General features: G+C 44.5%; 2 protein-coding genes across 4 annotated transcripts in view; both read left to right on the forward strand.

The window, feature by feature from the left end:
* The window catches only part of LOC115479933 (cytochrome P450 2A5-like), a 79861-nt gene extending 67852 nt beyond the window's left edge, over positions 1-12009 (forward strand). For all 3 annotated transcript variants that reach the window (XM_030218265.1, XM_030218266.1, XM_030218267.1), the window contains one exon: positions 11828-12009. In XM_030218265.1, coding sequence (XP_030074125.1) covers positions 11828-12009 — 182 coding nt within the window. The remainder of the gene's footprint in view (positions 1-11827) is intronic.
* Positions 12010-13423: 1414 nt separating this feature from the next.
* The window catches only part of LOC115479932 (cytochrome P450 2A4-like), a 67648-nt gene continuing 60047 nt past the window's right edge, over positions 13424-21024 (forward strand). The window contains exon 1 of the mRNA XM_030218264.1: positions 13424-13491. The gene's annotated coding sequence lies outside the window, so the exon portion shown is untranslated. The remainder of the gene's footprint in view (positions 13492-21024) is intronic.

Below are 21024 nucleotides of genomic sequence, written 5' to 3' on the forward strand. Positions count from 1 at the left end.
AGCCAACATGGATTTAGTGAAGGGAAATCTTGCCTCACTAATCTATTACATTTCTTTGAAGGAGTGAACAAACATGTGGATAAAGGTGAGCCAGCTGAAATTGTGTATCTGGATTTTCAAAATGCGTTTGACAAAGTACCTCATGAAAGAATTCAGAGGAAATTGGAGAGTCATGGGATAGGAAGTAGCATCCTATTGTGGATTAAAAACTGGTTAAAAGATAGAGAAGAGGGTTAAATGGTCAGTAATCTCAATGCAGAAGGGTAGTTAGTGGGGTTCCCCAGGGGTCTGTGCTGGGACCGCTGCTTGTAACATATTATTAAATAATCTAGAGATGGGAGTAACTAGTAAGGTAATTTAATTTGCTGATGACACAGTGTTATTCAAAGTTGTTAAATCGTAAAAGGATTGTGAAAAATTACAAGAGGACCTTACGAGACTGGGAGACTGGGAGTCTTAATGGCAGATGACATTTAATGTGAGCAAGTGCAAAGTGATGCATGTAGGAAAGAGGAACCCGAATTATAGCTATGTAATGCAAAGTTCCAAGTTAGGAGTCACCGACCAAGAAAGGGATCTCGACGTAGTCGTTGATGATACGTTGAAACCTTCTGCTCAGTGTGCTGCTGCGGCTAAGAAAGCAAATAGAATGTTAGGTATTATTAGGAAAAGAATAGAAAACAAAAGTGAGGACGTTATAATGTCTTTGTATTGCTCCATGATGCGACTGCACCTTGAATATTGTGTTCAATTCTGGTCGCTGCATTTCAAAAAAGATATAGCGGAATTAGAAAAGGTACAGAGAAGGGAGATGAAAATGATAAAGGGGATGGGACGACTTCCCTATGAGGAAAGGCTGAAGTGGCTAGGGCTCTTCAGCTTGGAGAAAAGACGGCTGAGGGGAGAAATGATAGAGGTCTATAAAATAATAAGTGGGAGGAAGTGACATCACCGTCAGGGGAGGAAGTGATGTCACCATCAGGAAATGGCAGCCTGATTCCTTAGCTCCGCTGGAGCGGGAACTGAAATTATTGGAAAACCCGCTAATCTTGACTGAAAACCCTCACTGCTTATTCTTGAGTTGTTGGAGAGATGGTAGTGCGGAAAAAATTGGATAAATTTAAATACATAGCTGCGAAGAGAGTTAATAGCTCAAAACTCCCTTCAGAAAGCAGCGGTACTCCATTCCAAGATGGCGGAGGCGGAATCAGAGTCAGACCCTGTCCACGCGAAGCAACTGGACAGCAATGCAGAACTTACCAAACAAGATGTTGTGCGTTGGTTCAAAGAGCTGAAGGTGGACATGGCTACGGTGAGGAGGGACATACAGGCGGCAGTTTCGGAATTGCGGGTCGCGAGCAGAGAGATTGAGACCTGCCTCGAGCAGACGGAGGAGCGGATGGAGGGTCTATCAGACGAATGACAGAAGCTGCAATCAGAGCTTAAAGTGGAACGTAAAAGCATATCAGAGTTGCAGCTGGTGCTGGAAGATTTGGAGAACAGATCCAGACGCTGCAACCTACTCTTTAAGGGGGTGCCCGAGGAGGCCTCATATAAGGATTGCATGCAGGTGATCAAAAAGATCAGTGCCCTCATACTCAATGCAGGGGAGAATGCATCAGGAGAGCTGGAGAACGTATCCATTACTCTGGATAGGGCTCACAGAAGTCTGGGACCCCAGAGAAACTCACTGCCTAGGGATAGCGCATGCTTTCATGACTACAGCGTGAAAGAGAAGGTGTGGAGAAAAGTGAGAATCTTAGGAGAAATTGAGTGGGATAACTGCAAAGTTAAGGTCTTCTAGGACCTGGCTAAGGCAACTCTACAGTGTCGGAGAGATATGCAGGAGGTTACTACTTACCTGCAGCAAAATGGTTTGAGATACAGATGGCTATATCCTTTTGGCTTACAGTTTTCTGTGGGAACACAGACGAGCAGAGTCCAAACCACAGCTGAGGCTTGGAGTGCCCTTTTCGAGTTGGGCCGCTGGGATCTTCCCGCATCAGCAGTCACGGGTCGGGCCCCGAGGTCGCCCACCAATTCGAAATCAACTTGACAGAAAGTCCGTGGTGGTGAAGGCAGAGAGTCACAGCTGGAGACAAATGCTGCTACATGATTACACTTGAGTTATGGGTACCGTGACACCTATCAGTTGGGAAGGAGCCGACTCGAGTTCAAGTTGGGGAGGGTCTGGGGTCCTATTGAATGTGCAGAGAATGATAGAAACGTGAGAATGTGGGTATGTGCGATGATCAACAGTGTGGGTGTAATATGGAGTAATTAGAGAGCAGTTGGTGAGCTGTTGGTGAGCTGTCCTCTGGCGATGGTGTACTTCCTCAGGGAGCTCACTGGTGGGTTCTTTTAGTGGCCAGTCGACCGGGGATACTGGGAGGGGAGGGGGAGTGGGAAGGGGGGAGGAGGGGATGGGGGAGGTCTGGGGAATGGGGTTGGGACGGGATTGCAGGTGGGTTCATGGAATGTTAACGGTTTGAATGACTCAGGGAAAATAAGTATTATCTTAAATAGGACGTGGTTATGCTCCTGGAAACTCATGTGCGTGAGCAAGACACACTAATGATATGCTGTAGGGAGTATGGTGAATGCCCCAGAAGGGGAAAACGGGAGGTTTGGCGACTTACATAAGATCGGGGATACCTTTCACCAAAGAGAGTACTTTTTTGGATGTTAGTGGGTGATGTTTTGCGGTCAAAGGCCGCTTGTATGATGAACCAGTTACCTTTGTCAATTTATATGCTCCAAATGTTGGGCAAGGGGAATTTTTTGAGAACTTACAGGAGGATCTTTCACATTTTGTCTCAGGGAGGGTAATCTTGGGGTGGGGGGGGGGGGACTTCAATCTAACCTTGACATCTCTAGATCATTCCAGGGAGGGGGAGAGTGTGGCCCTGGCTCATAGAAAGAAATTATTGCACTTGATTAAGGATTTAGATCTGCTTGATGTATGGAGACTTCAACACCCGAGCCAGCGCTCGAATTCCTTCTACCTCCATGCACAGCAGACTTATACTAGAATAGATGCCCTGTGGTGTGATCGAGCTCTGTGGGGTCAGGTACAGGACACGGAGATTGGAAATACACATGCTTCTGACCATGCTCCAGTTTGGGTTAACTTACATGGCTTGCATGGAGAGATGCGCCAAACGTTTTGGAGGTTGAATGAGTGGGGGATACAAAGGTCTGCAAAGAAATTCAGGTGGTGATAAAAAACTATATAGAAATTAATCACTCAGGGGAAGTTTCTGATGGCATCCTCTGGGATGCCCTTAAGGCGGTAGTTCGAGGACACCTTATAAAGTGGGGAGCGAGGCACAAGAGGGAGAGAAATACTAAAGAGCTGGGATTGGAGTGGAGGAGTGGCCTAGTGGTTAGGGTGGTGGACTTTGATCCTGGGGAACTGAGGAACTGAGTTTGATTCCCACTTCAGGCACAGGCAGCTCCTTGTGACTCTGGGCAAGTCACTTAACCCGCCATTGCCCCATGTAAGCCGCATTGACCCTGCCATGAGTGGGAAAGCACGGGGTACAAATGTAACAACAACAAAAAAAAATTAGTGCAGTTAGAGTCTAAACATCAGGAGAGAGGAGACACTAAAATACTATCTCAACTGTTGGCCTGTCGCCGAGAGCTGCAAAAATTGCAGGTAGAGCAAATGGAATTCCACAGATGGCTAGTCCAACAGAGATTCTATGAATTCAGCAATAAGGCAGGAAGAATGCTGGCCAGACATCTTAAAAAGCACCAGATGCAGCATACCATTACCATAAAGATAGGGAGATAAGAGAACAGTTTGCTCAGTTTTATACCAATCTGTATGCTAAAGGAGAAGAGGAATCATTGTCAGTGATTCAAGATTATTTAAGTAGGGACAGGTTGAGGGCCTTAGTAGAAGCCGAGAGGGACAGATTGGAGGCCCCAATAACTGTTGACGAGATCTTGAAAGTGATTAGAGGCTTAAAGGGAGGGAAGGTCCTGGGGATTGATGGGTATACCGCAAAGTTTTATAAAATTTACTTGGTAGAAGTAGCCCCTCTTTAACGGAGGGTGGGCAATTCTTGTTTTGCAGGTCACTCACTTCCCCCCGAGTATGAATGAGGCGGGGATCTCTGTTATATTAAAGCCTGGGAGGGACCCCGCGGTCTGCGGCTCCTATCGACCGATCTCTCTGCTTAATACAGATGTCAAGATATTGGCAAAGGTCATGGCTGATAGGCTGTGCGGGGTGCTCCCTCAGCTTATACACACAGACTAATATCAGGCGTACACTAAGTGTTCTTTGGGAGGCAGGGGTGCAGGGGGCCCCTTTTGCCCTATTAACAACGGATGCTGAGAAGGCGTTCAGCAGGGTTGAATGGCCTTACTTGTGGGAGGTTTTGAGCATTATGGGATTTGGCCGCAAATTTATTGGGTGGTTGAAGAATCTTTATGAAGCCCTGTCACTTAACCCTCCATTGCCCCTGGTACAAAATAAGTACCTGAATATATGTAAACCGCTTTGAATGTAGTTGCAAAAACCTCAGAAAGGCGGTATATCAAGTCCCATTTCCCTTTCCCTTGTTGCTCGTGTCAAAGTGAATGGGGGATACTCACCAACATTCCCCATTATGCGGGGTACTAGGCAGGGGTGTCCGCTCTCTCCTCTTTTATTTGCGCTAGCTATAGAACCCTTTGCCCAACGGGTTCGATCGTTGACTGACATCAAAGGGATCAAGATCAGGGAAGTGGAGCATAAAATAGCCCTCTTTGCAGATGACATCTTATTTTATGTTAAGGCACCCCAATTACTTTACCTGTAATAATGAGAGAACTTAACAGTTTTGGGAAGTTGTCAGGATTCAAGGTTAACTGATAAATCTGAGTTCATGGGAGTTACCCTGTCTGAAAGTCAGGAGGGGGAGATATTACCATTGTTTGTTTTCCGTAGGGCACGGACAAGCTTCCGTTATTTGGGAATTCAGATCCCCAGGGACATCTCTAATCTCTATGCCATGAACTACACTCCGTTGTTTTGACAACTGCAGAGAGACTTGAGCAACTGGAAAGAGGGGTGGCTATCCTGCTGGGGTCGGATTTCGGCACTCAAAATGAACTTATTGCCTCGTTTACTATTTTTGTTCCAAACACTTCCCATTTCAGTGCCACAAATAGAATTAACGAGCTTACAGTCTGAAATATCTAGATTTGTGTGGGGTGGGTGATCTCCGATATTGGCTGACAGTGATGCGGGGCTCGGTGGAGGGGGGTGGAAGGGGTATGCCTAATCTACTTGGCAGCTCAACTGAAGCTTATCTCTTGTTGGAGCCAGGGGGAACACTCCCCTATGGCCGCACTGGAGCAACATTTTGAGCAAAAATACCCTTTGGACGCAGCACTCTGGGCCTCCCTTACTAAAAGAGATTATAAGCAAATGACAGCTAACCTGTACGTGTCACACCTATTATCAATGTGGGTTTTTTTGAAATATAGGCTGAGGGGTACTTGGGCACCCTCGTCATTAGCATATATTACTCAGGAGTCAGGTTTTTTGATTGGTCTTAGGCGAGCCACATATGCTACTTGGTCACATCATGGCCTATCCAGGTTTTGTGACTTTTTGGATGTGGGGGAGCTGCGTCCCTTTGAGGAATTGTGGGAATCCCATGGCTTGTCCCCCTCAGACTTTTTTCCATACTTGCAGGTTAAGCATTACATTTCCAGTCAGGGTTGGTTGAGGGAGGATCCTGATGACACTAAGCAGTTTGAAAACCTGTGGAGCTCAATCAGGACGCTCAGGGACACTATCACCCATGTATATCGGTTTCTCAGGGGGTTGACCTTTGTTAAACACCCATATATGAAGGCATGGGAGGAGGACTTGGGGGGTGAGTTTACAGTGCATGAGTGGAAAAGGATGTGTCTGGAGGTGAAGAAAGCTTCTATATGTGTTTTGATTAAAGAAAATGCATTCAAAGTTCTAAGTAGATGGTATTAAATTCCAGCCAGGCTCAAAGTTACGTATCCTGGGACTACAGACATTTGTTGGAGGTGTGGGAAAGTCACATCTGGTGGTCTTGTGAACGCCTGCAGGAGTATTGGCAGGGAGTCACACAAAGTTTATCTACAAACCTGGAAATCTTGTTCCCATGGGACCCCAAGTGGTGCTTGCTTGGATGGGGCAATCATAGAGGACTGAAATGGATAGGGCAATCATAGAGGACTGAAATGGCAATGCCGTCTCAAAAGACTTTGGCAGCAGCAAAAACTGTTATTATTATTAATTTAGATTTTGCTCACACCTTTTTAAGTAGTAGCTCAAGGTGAGTTACATTCAGGTACACTGAATATTTTTCTGTCCCAGGAGGGCTCACAATCTAAGTTTGTACCTGAAGCAATGGAGGGTTTAGTGACTTGCCCAAGATCATAAGGAGCAGCTACGGGATTTGAACCAGCCACCTCTGGATTGCACCGGTGCTCTAACCACTAGGCCACTCCTCCACTGTTGTTGCTGCTCATTGGAAGCAAAGCATTGGACTGACATTAGTAAACTGGCGTTCCAAAATTGAGTTGCTAGGGGAGCTGGAAAAATTGACTGATCGCCGTCTGGGGCAATATAACTCTACAGCTGAGGAATGGGTACATCTGGACCGATTATTGGGTAAAGATGCAGTAGATGGATAGGGGAGGGGGTACGACTAAGGGGAGGAGGGGTGGCTTGGTATGAGATGCTATAATGGGGGTTTGGTTTACGTAATGGGGAGCACGGGGGGGGGGGGGGGGGGGGGGGGGGGAGAGGACAAGTAGGACTATCTCTGTTTATGAACAGTTTGCTATTTTTTTTCCAAATGTCAAAAGTCAATAAAAATTTATTGTTTAAAAAAAAAATTAATGAGTGGAGTGGAATGGGTAAAAATGAATCATACATAAGTACATAAGTACATAAGTAGTGCCATACTGGGAAAGACCAAAGGTCCATCTAGCCCAGCATCCTGTCACCGACAGTGGCCAATCCAGGTCAAGGGCACCTGGCACGCTCCCCAAACGTAAAAACATTCCAGACAAGTTATACCTAAAAATGAGGAATTTTTCCAGTCCATTTAATAGCGGTCTATGGACTTGTCCTTTAGGAATCTATCTAACCCCTTTTTAAACTCCGTCAAGCTAACCGCCCGTACCACGTTCTCCGGCAATGAATTCCAGAGTCTAATTACACGTTGGGTGAAGAAAAATTTTCTCCGATTCGTTTTAAATTTACCACACTGTAGCTTCAACTCATGCCCTCTAGTCCTAGTATTTTTGGATAGCGTGAACAGTCGCTTCACATCCACCCGATCCATTCCACTCATTATTTTATACACTTCTATCATATCTCCCCTCAGCCGTCTCTTCTCCAAGCTGAAAAGCCCTAGCCTTCTCAGCCTCTCTTCATAGGAAAGTCGTCCCATCCCCACTATCATTTTCGTCGCCCTTCGCTGTACCTTTTCCAATTCTACTATATCTTTTTGAGATACGGAGACCAGTACTGAACACAATACTCCAGGTGCGGTCGCACCATGGAGCGATACAACGGCATATAACATCCGCACACCTGGACTCCATACCCTTCCTAATAACACCCAACATTCTATTCGCTTTCCTAGCCGCAGCAGCACACTGAGCAGAAGGTTTCAGCGTATCATCGACGACGACACCCAGATCCCTTTCTTGATCCGTAACTCCTAACGCGGAACCTTGCAAGACGTAGCTATAATTCGGGTTCCTCTTACCCACATGCATCACTTTGCACTTGTCAACATTGAACTTCATCTGCCACTTGCACGCCCATTCTCCCAGTCTCGCAAGGTCCTCCTGTAATCGTTCACATTCCTCCTGCGACTTGACGACCCTGAATAATTTTGTGTCATCGGCGAATTTAATTACCTCACTAGTTATTCCCATCTCTAGGTCATTTATAAATACATTAAAAAGCAACGGACCCAGCACAGACCCCTGCGGGACCCCACTAACTACCCTCCTCCACTGAGAATACTGGCCACGCAATCCTACTCTCTGCTTCCTATCTTTCAACCAGTTCTTAATCCATAATAATACCCTACCTCCGATTCCATGACTCTGCAATTTCTTCAGGAGTCTTTCGTGCGGCACTTTGTCAAACGCCTTCTGAAAATCCAGATATACAATATCAACCGGCTCCCCATTGTCCACATGTTTGCTTACCCCCTCAAAAAAATGCATTAGATTGGTGAGGCAAGACTTCCCTTCACTAAATCCGTGCTGACTTTGTCTCATCAGTCCATGTTTTTGTATATGCTCTGCAATTTTATTCTTAATAATAGCCTCCACCATCTTGCCCGGCACCGACGTCAGACTCACCGGTCTATAATTTCCCGGATCTCCTCTGGAACCTTTCTTAAAAATCATTTGTTTACTCTTTCCAAAAATACTAGGACAAAGGGGCATGAGATGAAGATACAAAGTAGTAAATTTAAAACAAAGAGAAATTTTTTTCTTCACTTAACGTGTAATTAAACTCTGTAATTTGTTGCCAGAGAATGTGGTAAAGGCAGTTAGCTTAGTGGGGTTTTAAAAAGGTTTGGACAACTTCCTAAAGGAAAAGTCCATAGACCATTATTAAAATGGACTTAGGGAAAATCTACTGCTTATTTCTGGGATAAGCAGCATAAAATGTATTGAACAGTTTTTGGGATCTTGCCAGGTATTTGTGACCTGGATTGGCCACTGTTGAAAACAGGATGCTGGGCTTGATAGACCTTTGGTCTGTCCCAGTGTGGCAATACTTATGTACTTATAACCTCCTCATCCTGGATAGAACAAGTACTCACTGTGACTTTACCATCCTGTCCTCCATCATTGCCTGTTCTTTCCAGTTCAAAGGAAAACTTCAAAGTCCCTTCTCATGGCTTTAAAGTTAAGTACCTTATCCATGCTTGTACCTCTTGGATCAACTCCTAGGGTTTCAGGGTCAGGGAGTGGAGGAGTAGCCTAGTGGTTAGTGCAGCAGACCTTGATCCTAAGGAACTGGGTTCAATTCCCACTGCAGCTCCTTGTGACTGTGGGCAAGTTGCTTAACTCTCCATTGCCCCAGGTACAAAATAAGTACCTGTTTATATGTAAACCACTTTGAATGTAGTTGCAAAATACCACAGAAAGGCAGTATATCAACTCCCATTTCCATTTCATCTGCAGGTTTGGGGGTCCTTCCTTCTGCCAGACAGTAAAACTGTCATAGCACTGACATCCAGTGGCCTCCAGATAGGCCCACACGGTGTTGAAACTCTCCAGCGCTCTTGCAAAAGTGACAGGAGGAGATTGTTGAATTTCATCAGCATGTGCCTCGCTGCTCATTTCATCATCTGTTTCATCAGCTGTTGTTGCCTGCGTGTAGGCGCATATCTCGACATCAGTGCTGTCGTCAGCTGTTTGTAGATCATAATCAACAGCTATGTAGCGATGAAACTCCTCTTCAGTAACACCAGCTGGGATGTCAATAACCTGTTCATCTGACGCGTTTGCAACAGCTGCATCTGTTTCATCCCTCTCCACATCTTTAACAAAGCTTGCCCGCTTGTAGCAGTTCACAATGGTTGCCTGTGTAACATGATTCCAGGCTTCTTTCTGCATATGTAGGGAATCCAACAGTGATAGATTATGAGCCAGTTCAACAGCACGTTTATCCTTGCCAGTCTGGTCATCCATATAATGCTCATCAGATGACATAGCACAAGAGCCCGATAATATTGTTTGAAACTGGCTATTATGCCCTGATCCATAGGTTGGATCAGAGAGGTAGTGTTTGGTGGCAGGAAGACCACCTTGACGTTAGACAGCCTGACATCATCCCTGTGTGTAGCACAATTATCACAAAGCAACAAAATCTGATGCTTTTGTGCCCGCATTCTAGTGTCTAACTTCTTTGGCCACTGCTTCCAAATTTCCCCAGTCATCCATGAATTTGTGTTAGCCTCGTATGACACAGGGAGGCACTTAACTTTGAAGCAACAGGGCTGTTTGCTCTTTCCAGTGACGAGGGGTTCCAACTTCTCACTCCCATTCATATTGCAGCAAAGGAGGATCGTCAGTCGGCCCTTCAACGTTTTACCTCCTATAGTTTCGGCATGTTTGAATGCAAGTGTTCCATCAGCCAATAGAGACCGTTTTCATCAGCACTGAAAATGTCATGAGGTGCAAACTCGTTTAAGATGGTAGGAACAACTGAAACAACCCAATTTTCAGCACCAAAGTCATCAGCGTCTTCTGGTTCTTGAATTTTATGTTGTTCCACTCCTTCCATCTTTCCAACCATCCAACAGTGGCTTTGAATTCAGTTAGTCCAAGACTTTCAGCTAGTTGGTTAGCTTTCTCCATAAGCAGTGTACCACTGACAGGAAACTGTCTGCTCTTGACTCAAGAAAACCACCAAAGAAGAGCATCTTCTACCTCCTCAGCTTTTCCCGCCCGTTTTCGTTTCCGTTGTGTATTTGTATTGTTTTGCCAGTCTTCCAGAAGCTGGTCTTTCTGCTTCAAGACACGTGAAATTTGTTTGGGATTGACACCATATTCTTTAGCAATAGATGCTTGACTTTGTTTTCCAATTTTTTAAGAACTTCTATTCGTTCAGCCAGTGTTAGTCTTACAGTTGCGCGATGATGATGACACTTTTCTGCTTCAGATATTTTTTTACTGCTTTATTATAAAAACTTAGGCCCTCTTTTATCAAGCATGCTAGCAGATGCCGGTGTGGAAATGCCGACAAAGCTTTGAATGTGTTCTGTCGGCATTGGGTTCCAGGGGTGGAGTCAGCACCTGACTGATTAAGTGCTGATATCCAAAAATACTAGGACTAGGGGGCATGCAAAGAAGCTACTAAGTCGCAAATTTAAAACGAATTAGAGAAAATATTTCTTCACTCAATGAGTAATTAAACTCTGGCATTTGTTGCCAGAGAATGTGGTAAAAGCACTTAGACTAGCAAGGATTAAAAAAAGGTTTGAATAATTTCCTAAAAGTAAAGTCCATAAATCATTATTAAGATGGACTTTGGAAAATCCACTGCATATTCTAGGATAAGCAGCATAAAATGTACTGTACTATTTTGGGATCTTGCCAGGTATTTGTGACCTGGATTGACCACTGTTGAAAACAGGATACTGGGCTTGATGGACCTTCAGTCTGTCACATTATGGCAATGCTTATGTTCTTATGTTCCTGGCAAGATTAACCACATAAATAGGACTGCACAAAAGTCAGTCCTATTTTTAAGTGGTAACCCATAGCTGGTTAAGTTCTGCATATTGCAATTAGAGCTTCTTTTACAAAGCCGCGCTAGCGATTCCTGTGGGGCAAATTAGAGGAAGCCAACAGGAATCGAATGGGCCTTCTCCCATTTGCTGCACCAAGAATAGGTAGCTTTGTAAAAGAAGCTCTCAATCAGCTATGTGTTAGCTGGCTCCAAAAACCCAGAAATGTAATGCCGGTGCCTGGATATTACCCGGCATTGAATTTCCAGGTTTAACACCAGCGGTGATTATGAAAACAGTGTCTGCAGCCGAATTATTATCAGGCTCTATGTGCATTGTTGTCTTGCCGACTTACCCCAGTTTCTGAGCCCACCTGCTTATCTGTAGGTAAAACTTAAATTATACATGTTGTTGATCCCTGTGTGCAGGTTTACCCATATACAGGCTGAGACATTTTTAGACAGCTTTTTTACTAGGTGAATGACTTTTGAAAATTGCCATTCAAAAGGAATTACTTTCATGGAGTGCAGCAGGGTATAATGAAAAGAATATATATTCTTTCTTTTGTTCTTTAGGGAAGCGCATCTGTCCGGGAGAAGGCCTGGCCCGCATGGAGCTCTTTGTGTTCTTAGTCTCCATCCTTCAGAACTTTAGCCTGAAATCCAACAAACATCCTAAGGACATTGACATCAGCCCTGCAATGAGCAACCTTTTAAGCTTCCCCCGTTTCTACGAAGTCTCGTTTGTCCCTCGTTAAAAGGAAAATTGGGTCTGGAAGATAGAAAGATACTGAATTTGGATCAGGACTTGTGCTGATTTATTTCATTGTTTGCAAGTGGATGTCCTGTATTAATTGATTCAAAGGGATGCCTTTTTCATTAATTAGTGCATTAATTAGATGCCAGGATCTGCTGGAATGGGGAGGAAATGCTTTGGAGGCGTCTCCCAGCTAACTGTATTCACTACTGGGTTGGATATTCCAAGCGATTTAAATGGATATTATAGGGCTATGCAGGAGATCTAACTCAGCGTCTGTAAGCCGGGGCGGGTATTGTCTGTTGGAGCGGCATAAAGAAGAGAACTAAAGCCCCTAAAACAATTAGAAATGTCCTTACCCTGGGTAACAGGAATGCCATCATCACAAAGAACGGACTCAATATATTTAGGACCCAACCAGGGATGTATTAATTTAGAAAACAATTTACCTACTTTATTACTGTGAGAGTGCAATTCATATTTTGTAATAAATATTTGATATATTTGCCCTGTCCTATAACTTTGAAGCCAATGCAGTGCGAGGGATTATCTTTATGACCTGCATTATTAACACAATACTTGTACCACTTCTGCAACAGGTATTAATGAAAATATTCATCTGTATACAGTGTGGGGAAGAACAGCAGAGATGTCCCTGTAAGGTCCCTAAGCTTAGCCTAAGACAAACAAGAAGAGGAGGGGAGGGGAGGGGAGGGGAGGGGAGGGGAGACTAATCCTCAGCCTAGTGACAGCCCTCAAGGGGAGTGTGGTAGCCGTGTTAGTCCACTCTTAAGGTTATCAATAGAAATCAAACAAAATAAAACATGGAAAAGAAAATAAGATGATACCTTTTTTATTGGACATAACTTAATACATTTCTTGATTAGCTTTCGAAGGTTGCCCTTCTTCCTCAGATCGGAAATAAGCAAATGTGCTGGCTGACAGTGTATATAAGTGAAAACATTCAAGCATTACTATGACAGTCTGACAGGGTGGGAGGAGGGGGGTGGGTAGGAAGTATGCATGGGGACATCAAAGCATATCATTGATATTCTAACAGGGTGGGTGTGGATAGGTGAGGGGAGGGTGATCAACAGAGACATACAGCTTTATGGTTTATAATGGGCTAGGAACCCCAGATCCTTGTTAAGTCCTTTCTGTTGGGTGTTAAAATATTCAATCATTCTGACTTTTGTTTGATTTCTTTTTTTGATTTTTTGATTTTTTATTTTTTTTTATTTCTATTGATAAGCCCTCAAGGGGAAAGAGGGTCCTGGGAGATAGAGGCATGTACTCCAGCCCACTAGAGGGGCAGAAGTAGGAGGCTGAGTCAGGAAAGGGAGGATCCTGAGCCCATGGACTTTGAGCAAATCCTTTTTAAACCACATGAAAGCTCAGTAGAGATAGAGGTGGAGGAGACAAATTGCAAGGAGACTGAAGAAGCAGAAGACTTCAATCCCATTGAACCTATACAGTTAAGCTTGTGAGTATTATCTTGCTATTGTGATTTTTGTAAAGAAAAACAGCCAAGAAGGTTTTAGTTTGAAAGGGTCAACAGCAGCTGAGGGTGGGTCCAATGTGATTTCAAACACTGGGAGGGAGGAGGGCTGCACTGCCTTGGTAAAAACCCAGAAAAAACAAGGCTGTATTTTTGTTGAATCCTGTGCCTTTCATGTTTGGTGTGAACAAGAAAATGATAAGAAAAAGACATTGGAGTTTCTGTTTCTCCATTAAAAGACTCTTAGGGAAGTGGAATGAAGAAAAGGTGAATGGGGTTGATGGTGAAATAATGGAACTGAGTACTGCATGAATAAGTAGCTGCTGAAGACAATGCAGTGTTTTGTGGAATTTTGTTTTTTTTGTATTTGAATGAACTGTATCACTGGGGGAAGTTCCAGCAACTACTACCTCCTCATTGGAGCGGGTGTAAGAAATGGAAAAGAGTAACCAGAGTGTTGAACAGACACTTTCAAAGCTTATATTACAGATGCCTGTGACTTTTAAAAGGTCCATTGAGGAGTCAATTCATAGCCCGTAAGGTTCTAAACATCAATCCACAATGGAAAATGAATAGAGGCCACCAATCTAAAAATGTAAGAATAGCCATACTGGGTGAGACCAGTGGTCCATCTAGCCCAGTATCCTGGTTCCAACAGTGGCCAATTGAGGTTACAAATACCTGGCAGAAACCCAAATAGTAGCAACATTTCATGCTACCAATCCCAAGGCAAACAGTGGCTTCCGCATGTCAATCTGAATAACAGACTATGGACTTTTTCTCCAGGAACTTGTCCAACCATTTTTTTTAACTTGCATATGCAAACCACTGTTACCATATTCTCTGGCAACAAGTTCCAGAGCTTAACTAGTGAAAATAATTGAGTGAAAAAATATTTCCTTCTATTAGTTTTAAAAATATTATGATGCAACTTCACTGAGTGTCTTATTTAGGATGTGTTAAGGGTACCCTAATTAAGGGGCCGTTTTACTAAGGCGAGTAGGCGTAATGTGGACCTACCACTCACTTAAAGAGTACTACTGCGGGACGCGCTGTCGTCCAGTGGTAGGTTTCTACTTAGCATGCGCTAAACCCGCACTAAAAAAATATAAGTGTAGGAAGTGTGCCCATGGGCAGAGAGTCGGTGTACCTGCACTAATCGGGTAACTTATGGGCACATTATCACATGCTACCCGATTATCATGGGAGTAGCATGGGAGCTCTTACCGCTTCCTAAATAGGTGGTGGTAAGGGATATCTTGGTAATAGCCACAATCTGATGAGAAAATTAGCGCATGGCCAATACAAAAAAATATGGCAAGGCAGCCATTTTACCACTGCACTAAAAGTGGTCACAGTGTGGAAAACCCATGAATTGACACCAGCACTGGACACTTTTTAGCACAGCTTGATAAAAGGACCCCTTAGTCTCCATTATATAGTTAGCTTGCGGTGAAATGAACACTCTAGCTGGTTAACACTTTCATGCCCACAATGTGCCCATTCCTTGCCCATGTCATGGCCTGTCCAATAAACAGAAAACAATAAATACTAGTTGGTTAACACGCACTGCTGCACCTGGTGAGGGGTCTGCAGCAGTGATCCGCCCCGGATGGCAGCTGACCAAGGAACACCCTTAGCAGCCTTAATATGCTGTAAAAATAGCCTTTTTGTAGTTTTATATTAATGGTCATGAGCTAATTTTCCCATTAATTTAACAGCATGATCACTCCTCACCATCCATTTTGTAGGCAGTAAGGGCTCAGGGCTAGATGCACTAAACTTGACGAGCCAGCAACGTGGTTTTTAAACTGGTTCTATCCAGTTTAACGCGGAAGTAGTAAACCAGGACATGCACAAAAGGGCATTGTCCTGTCACGGTAGCAGCTAACGAAAACGGAATGTAGATGAGCAAATCAGTATTATAATGTGTATAATTAGTATTATAATGAGATGCACTACAGTTTTCCGATCCCCTTACCGTGGAAAACCTAACGGGAGGTCTCCACCTCTCGTTGGGGCTGCTGTGAGGGAATCGGAAGGGAAAAAAAGAGATGTTAACTGACGGGGGGGGGGGGGGGAAGAGAGAGAAACCCTGCAAGTAGGATGAGAGAAGGCAATTAACAGGGAAGCGAATGGAGTGAGGACAGGAGGATGAAGAGAGACCGCCCACTAGAGCACTTTTCCTTTCCCTCGGGTGGTCCTGCAGCCAGCTAGAGCTTTGTGCGTCACCGGCAGGGAGAGAACGGCGGAAGCCATGAGAGAGGAGCGTGCGCCGGTCCTGTGCGGGCTGCACGAGGCACAGCTCGCGGGACTCTGCTCTCTACTCTGATTAATGCCTAAAGAGGGCTTCGCACTTTCCACAACAGAAGATAAGCAGTGAGAACATCGGAAGTGTGAGCAATTTGGATTCTTTGTCTCTACCTTTTGGGCACCCTTGAGTTTGAAGAAAAGCCCATCCTGCTCGTCAGGGATGTCCTTTTATGTTTGTTTGTTTTTTTTAAGTGAAGGACGTCCATAAAGGACGTCCTTGGCATGCGCAGAGCAGCCAGCATAACACTTGGCTGCTCTGCGCATGCTCAGCTGGCCGACTGGCTTGGAAGGAAATCGCATGCAAATGAGCTAGCAGCAAGCAGCTCATTTGCATGCGATTTCCTTGATGCATGTCCATTTCTTACCGATTCGCTAAAGAATTGGTAAGGGAAGGGCTTTAACGTTTTTGTTAGTGCATCTACCCCTCAGATGGGATTCTTGGACTAACCAGTTAACACATGGTAATGTGTACCTAGCGTACCTGAATGTAACTCACCTTGAGTGAGTACTAAAAAATAAACAAATAAATAAAAAAATAATGTAGCTGCTCTAACTGATTAGCACAGGAACACCCACTCTTTGGATTTGTTAACTCAACAATAAACTAAAGAGAAGTACATCTGAAGCTTGGTGGTTATTTGACAACCTACAAAAACATAGGTAAGCTAATTATTTTATGGTTTTTGCCATTAAACACAGGATTTCTGTTACAGTGCTTTTTGACACATAATTCCATGTAGTATGTTTTGTTCATATTTCTGGGGTAGGCTCTCCACTGGGTGGATGAACACTAAATCCCACAAGGTAAAAGATACACAAAACAAAGTGGGAAGTGGACCAATGACTTTGGGATGTTGAGACTATGGTGATATATAAAGGAGTAAACTTTATTGTAGACTCGACACAGTACTGTGTTTCGGCCACAGGCCTGCCTCAGGAGTCTAAAAGAATTATTTAAAACAAAAATACACGACGTAAGTACACAAACATATGCTTCTAAAAATTTGTAAGGACAAACATACATGTAAATATGAAAGGCATAAATGAATTAAATGTATACATAAAAACATTAATTAAATTCAGCCATAAAAAATAAACATACTTTACATAAGTACACAAAGATATTAGCACAGGAACACCCACTCTTTGGATTTGTTCACTCGACAATAAACTAAAAAGAAGTACGTTTGAAGCTTGGTGGTCATTTGACAACCTACAAAAACATAGGTAAGCAAATTATTCTATGGTTTTTGCCATTAAACACAGGATTTCTGTTACAGTGCTTTTTGGCACATAATTCCATGTATTGTGTTTTGTCCATATTTCTATCAGTAACAGAAATCTGGGGAGTTTTCAGACAGTTAGTGCACCAGAGAAACATAGTGAAGGGATCCTTTCCTGCTGTGTTCAAAAGTGCCCCCACTGTTCCTTTACTGCTGACAGAAGTATCAACCCCCTAAGGATTTAAAAGTGACCTGTTATACCCCAGTTCCACACCAGTTTGTTCCGATTTTTGAGGAGCCTAGTCTCCTCCTTTCCCAGAATGTCACCCAGTTCCTAACAAATCTAAATCCCTCATTCCTGCACCATTGTCTCAACCAGACTTTGGAGCTCTGCCTGCCTTTTGGGTCCTACGTGTGGAACGGGAAGCATCTCTGAAAATGCTACCCTGGAAGATCTGGGTAGCATTTTCAGCTTCCTACCTAAGAGCCTAAATTTGGCTTCCAGAATCTCCCTCCCACATTTTCGTATGTCATTGGTACCCACATGTACCAAGACAGCCAGCTCCTCCCCAGCACTATCTACGATACTGTCTAGGTGAAGCATTATGCCCGCCACCTTCGCACCAGGCAGGCAAGTGACCAGGCGATCCTCATGTCCACCAGCCACCCAGCTATCTACATTATTTTTTATTTATTATGATTTATTTACCACCTTTTTGAAGGAATTCACTCAAGGCGGTGTACAGTAAGAATAGATCAAACATGAGCAATAAGCAATTACAGCAGTAAAATAATCAAAAACAATACAAAGTATGGCATGATATACTACTTACTTACAATGTCGACACAATACATAATAGAACATTATAATTGATAGTGAAGGGTAAAGTAAAGATGTAACATTTAGATAGGTAAGAAAGTAGGGTGATTGATTTAAAGAAAGTTGCACATGAGGTCAGAGAGATGGTTAAATATTATCTAAGCTAGTGGATAAACATGTCCTGCTGCAGTATATGCAGCCCAAGTCACACCTTGTATGTGTGAGTGAGACCATAGGAGCCAACTTTACAAAATGATTGGGGGTGCTGAATTTTTTTTTTTTTACAGGTGGTGCATTTTCCCCTCCCTCGCCTCCCCCTCCCCTCTCCTCCCCATCCCCTCCTCCCCCTCTTCCCTCCCACTCCTCCCCTTCCACTCCTCCTCCCCTCCCCTCCCTCTCTTTCCTCTTCCCTCCGAGTTCCAGGCCCCACTCCCTCCCTTCCAGTTCCAGGCCCCCCCCACTCCCTGCCTCCCTCCCGTCTGAGTTCCAGGCACTCCCCTCCCTTCCCTCCCTCTCTCCCTCCCAGTTCCAGGCCCCCCCACACCCTCCCTCCTTCCAGGCCCCCCTCCCACCCTCCCTGTTCCAGGCCTCCCTCTCTCCTCCGAGTTCCAGGCTCGTCCCTCCGAGTTACAGGCCCGCCCATCCCTCCGAGTTCCAGGGTCCCTCCACGTTCCAGTGAAAGCGTGCAGGCTTGGCGCTTCAGCCTTCCGTTCTCTCAGCTCTGGTCCCGCCCTTGTGGAAACAGGAAATGAGGGTGGGACCAGAGCTGGGAGAAGGGAAGGCTGAAGCGCCGAGCCTGCACGCTTTTCACTGCTGCTGCCACCGTAACCCCGAAGATGTAAGATGACTTTTAAAATTTGGAGAGAGGGAGGGGATGGGCCTGGAACTCGGAGGGAGGGAGGGAGGGACTTAAAATTCTGGGCTGGTGAAGGGAACTTCTGGTGGGTGAAATATTGGGGGTGCTCGAGCACCCACAGCACCCACGGAGTCGGCGCCTATGAGTGAGACTAATAAGTTAGTTACTTTTTCCATTAAAGTCCTGGTTGAAAAGCCAAGCTTTCACCTGCTTTCTGAAGTAGAGATAGTCTTGTGTTAAGCGCAGCCTTTCAGGCAGTGCATTCCAGAGTGTAGGGGCTACTCCGGAGAAGTATCACATCGTGTAAAGTCTTTTGGAGACGGTGTGGTCAGTGAAAGTCCTTGGGAGGACCTTAGTGTCCTTGGTGATGTGTGGAGGATCATCCTATTTTTCAGGTACTCAGGGCCATTTCCTTTTAGGATCTTGAAGATCAGACATAGAGTTTTAAATTTAGCCCTGTATTGTACTGGTAGCCAATTAAGTTTTTGCAAAAATGGTGTGATGTGGTCTATGAGTCTTGCTGCTGCATTCTGAATCAACTGACACTGGTGCAGGCCCTTTGTAGTCAGAAACCTAATGATCGAATCACCAACTACAACGGCTGATTGAATCACCAACTACAACAGCTATCCTAACCCTTCCCGCCTGGGCAGAAGTTCTCAGAGACATATCCTCGGTGCGAGAGCATAGTGCATCACATGGTAGGTAGGTCTTGGCTACAGGAGTACTTCCTACTTCACCTTCCTACTTCACCAGGGTGATGCTCTCCTTCTAAGAGACCTCCCTCCTCCAAGGCAGCAAAGGGGCTGCCAGACTGGAGGGACGTCTCTACAATGTCCCTGTAGGTCTCATCTATGTACCTCTCTGTCTTCCTCAGCTCCTCCAAGTCTGCTACTCACACATATAACCTCTTACCAACTGGGAGATAATCATACATGTGACACTCAATGCAAAAGACTGGATAGCACCCCTCTTGCTGCTGGTTTGCAGTCTCCATCTTAGTATTTTTGAGTTTTTCAATAATTTAAAATTTGCTAAGGATATTAGTCTAATATTAATAAAGTCCGAATAGGAAAGAAGGTCATTTTCAAAAAAGAAAAATGTCTATCTTTTGTTTTCAAAAATATTGTTCCAAACAACGTTTTGTGATTTTGACGTTTTGTTTTATGGTCCATTTTCGAAAAAAAAAAAAAAAAATGTCCAAGTGCAAAATGCACAAACTCAAGCCATTGGGATGTAGGAGGAGCCAGTATTTTTAGTAGACTGGTCCCCCTGACATCCCAGGACAGCAATAGGGCACCCTTGGGGGCACTGCAGTGGACTTCATAAAATGCTCCCAAGTACACATCTCACCATTGCTCCTTTACCTTACACTAAGGTCCTCCCAAGGACTTCCACTAACCGCACCATCTCTAAAAGACTTTACACGATGTGATACCCACAAACGAGCCTTCTCCGGACTAGCCCCCACACTCTGGAATGCACTGCCTGAAAGGTTGCGCTTAACACAAGACTATCTCTACTTCAGGAAGCAGGTGAAAGCTTGGCTCTTCAACCAGGCCTTTAATGGAAGAAGTGGAGGAGGGTAGTTAGTGGGGTCCCGCAGGGGTCTGTGCTGGGTCCGTTGCTTTTTAATGTATTTATAAATGACCTAGAGATGGGAATAACTAGTGAGGTAATTAAATTCGCCGATGACACAAAATTATTCAGGGTCGTCAAGTCGCAGGAGGAATGTGAACGATTACAGGAGGACCTTGCGAGACTGGGAGAATGGGCGTGCAAGTGGCAGATGAAGTTCAATGTTGACAAGTGCAAAGTGATGCATGTGGGTAAGAGGAACCCGAATTATAGCTACGTCTTGCAAGGTTCCGCGTTAGGAGTTATGGATCAAGAAAGGGATCTGGGTGTCGTCGTCGATGATACGCTGAAACCTTCTGCTCAGTGTGCTGCTGCGGCTAGGAAAGCAAATAGAATGTTGGGTGTTATTAAGAAGGGTATGGAGTCCAGGTGTGCGGATGTTATAATGCCGTTGTATCGCTCCATGGTGCGACCGCACCTGGAGTATTGTGTTCAGTACTGGTCTCCGTATCTCAAAAAAGATATAGTAGAATTGGAAAAGGTACAGCGAAGGGCGACAAAAATGATAGTGGGGATGGGACGACTTTCCTATGAAGAGAGGCTGAGAAGGCTAGGGCTTTTCAGCTTGGAGAAGAGACGGCTGAGGGGAGATATGATAGAAGTGTATAAAATAATGAGTGGAATGGATCGGGTGGATGTGAAGCGACTGTTCACGCTATCCAAAAATA

Source organism: Microcaecilia unicolor, chromosome 11 (genome assembly GCF_901765095.1).
Source record: "Microcaecilia unicolor chromosome 11, aMicUni1.1, whole genome shotgun sequence".
Lineage (NCBI taxonomy): Eukaryota > Metazoa > Chordata > Amphibia > Gymnophiona > Siphonopidae > Microcaecilia > Microcaecilia unicolor.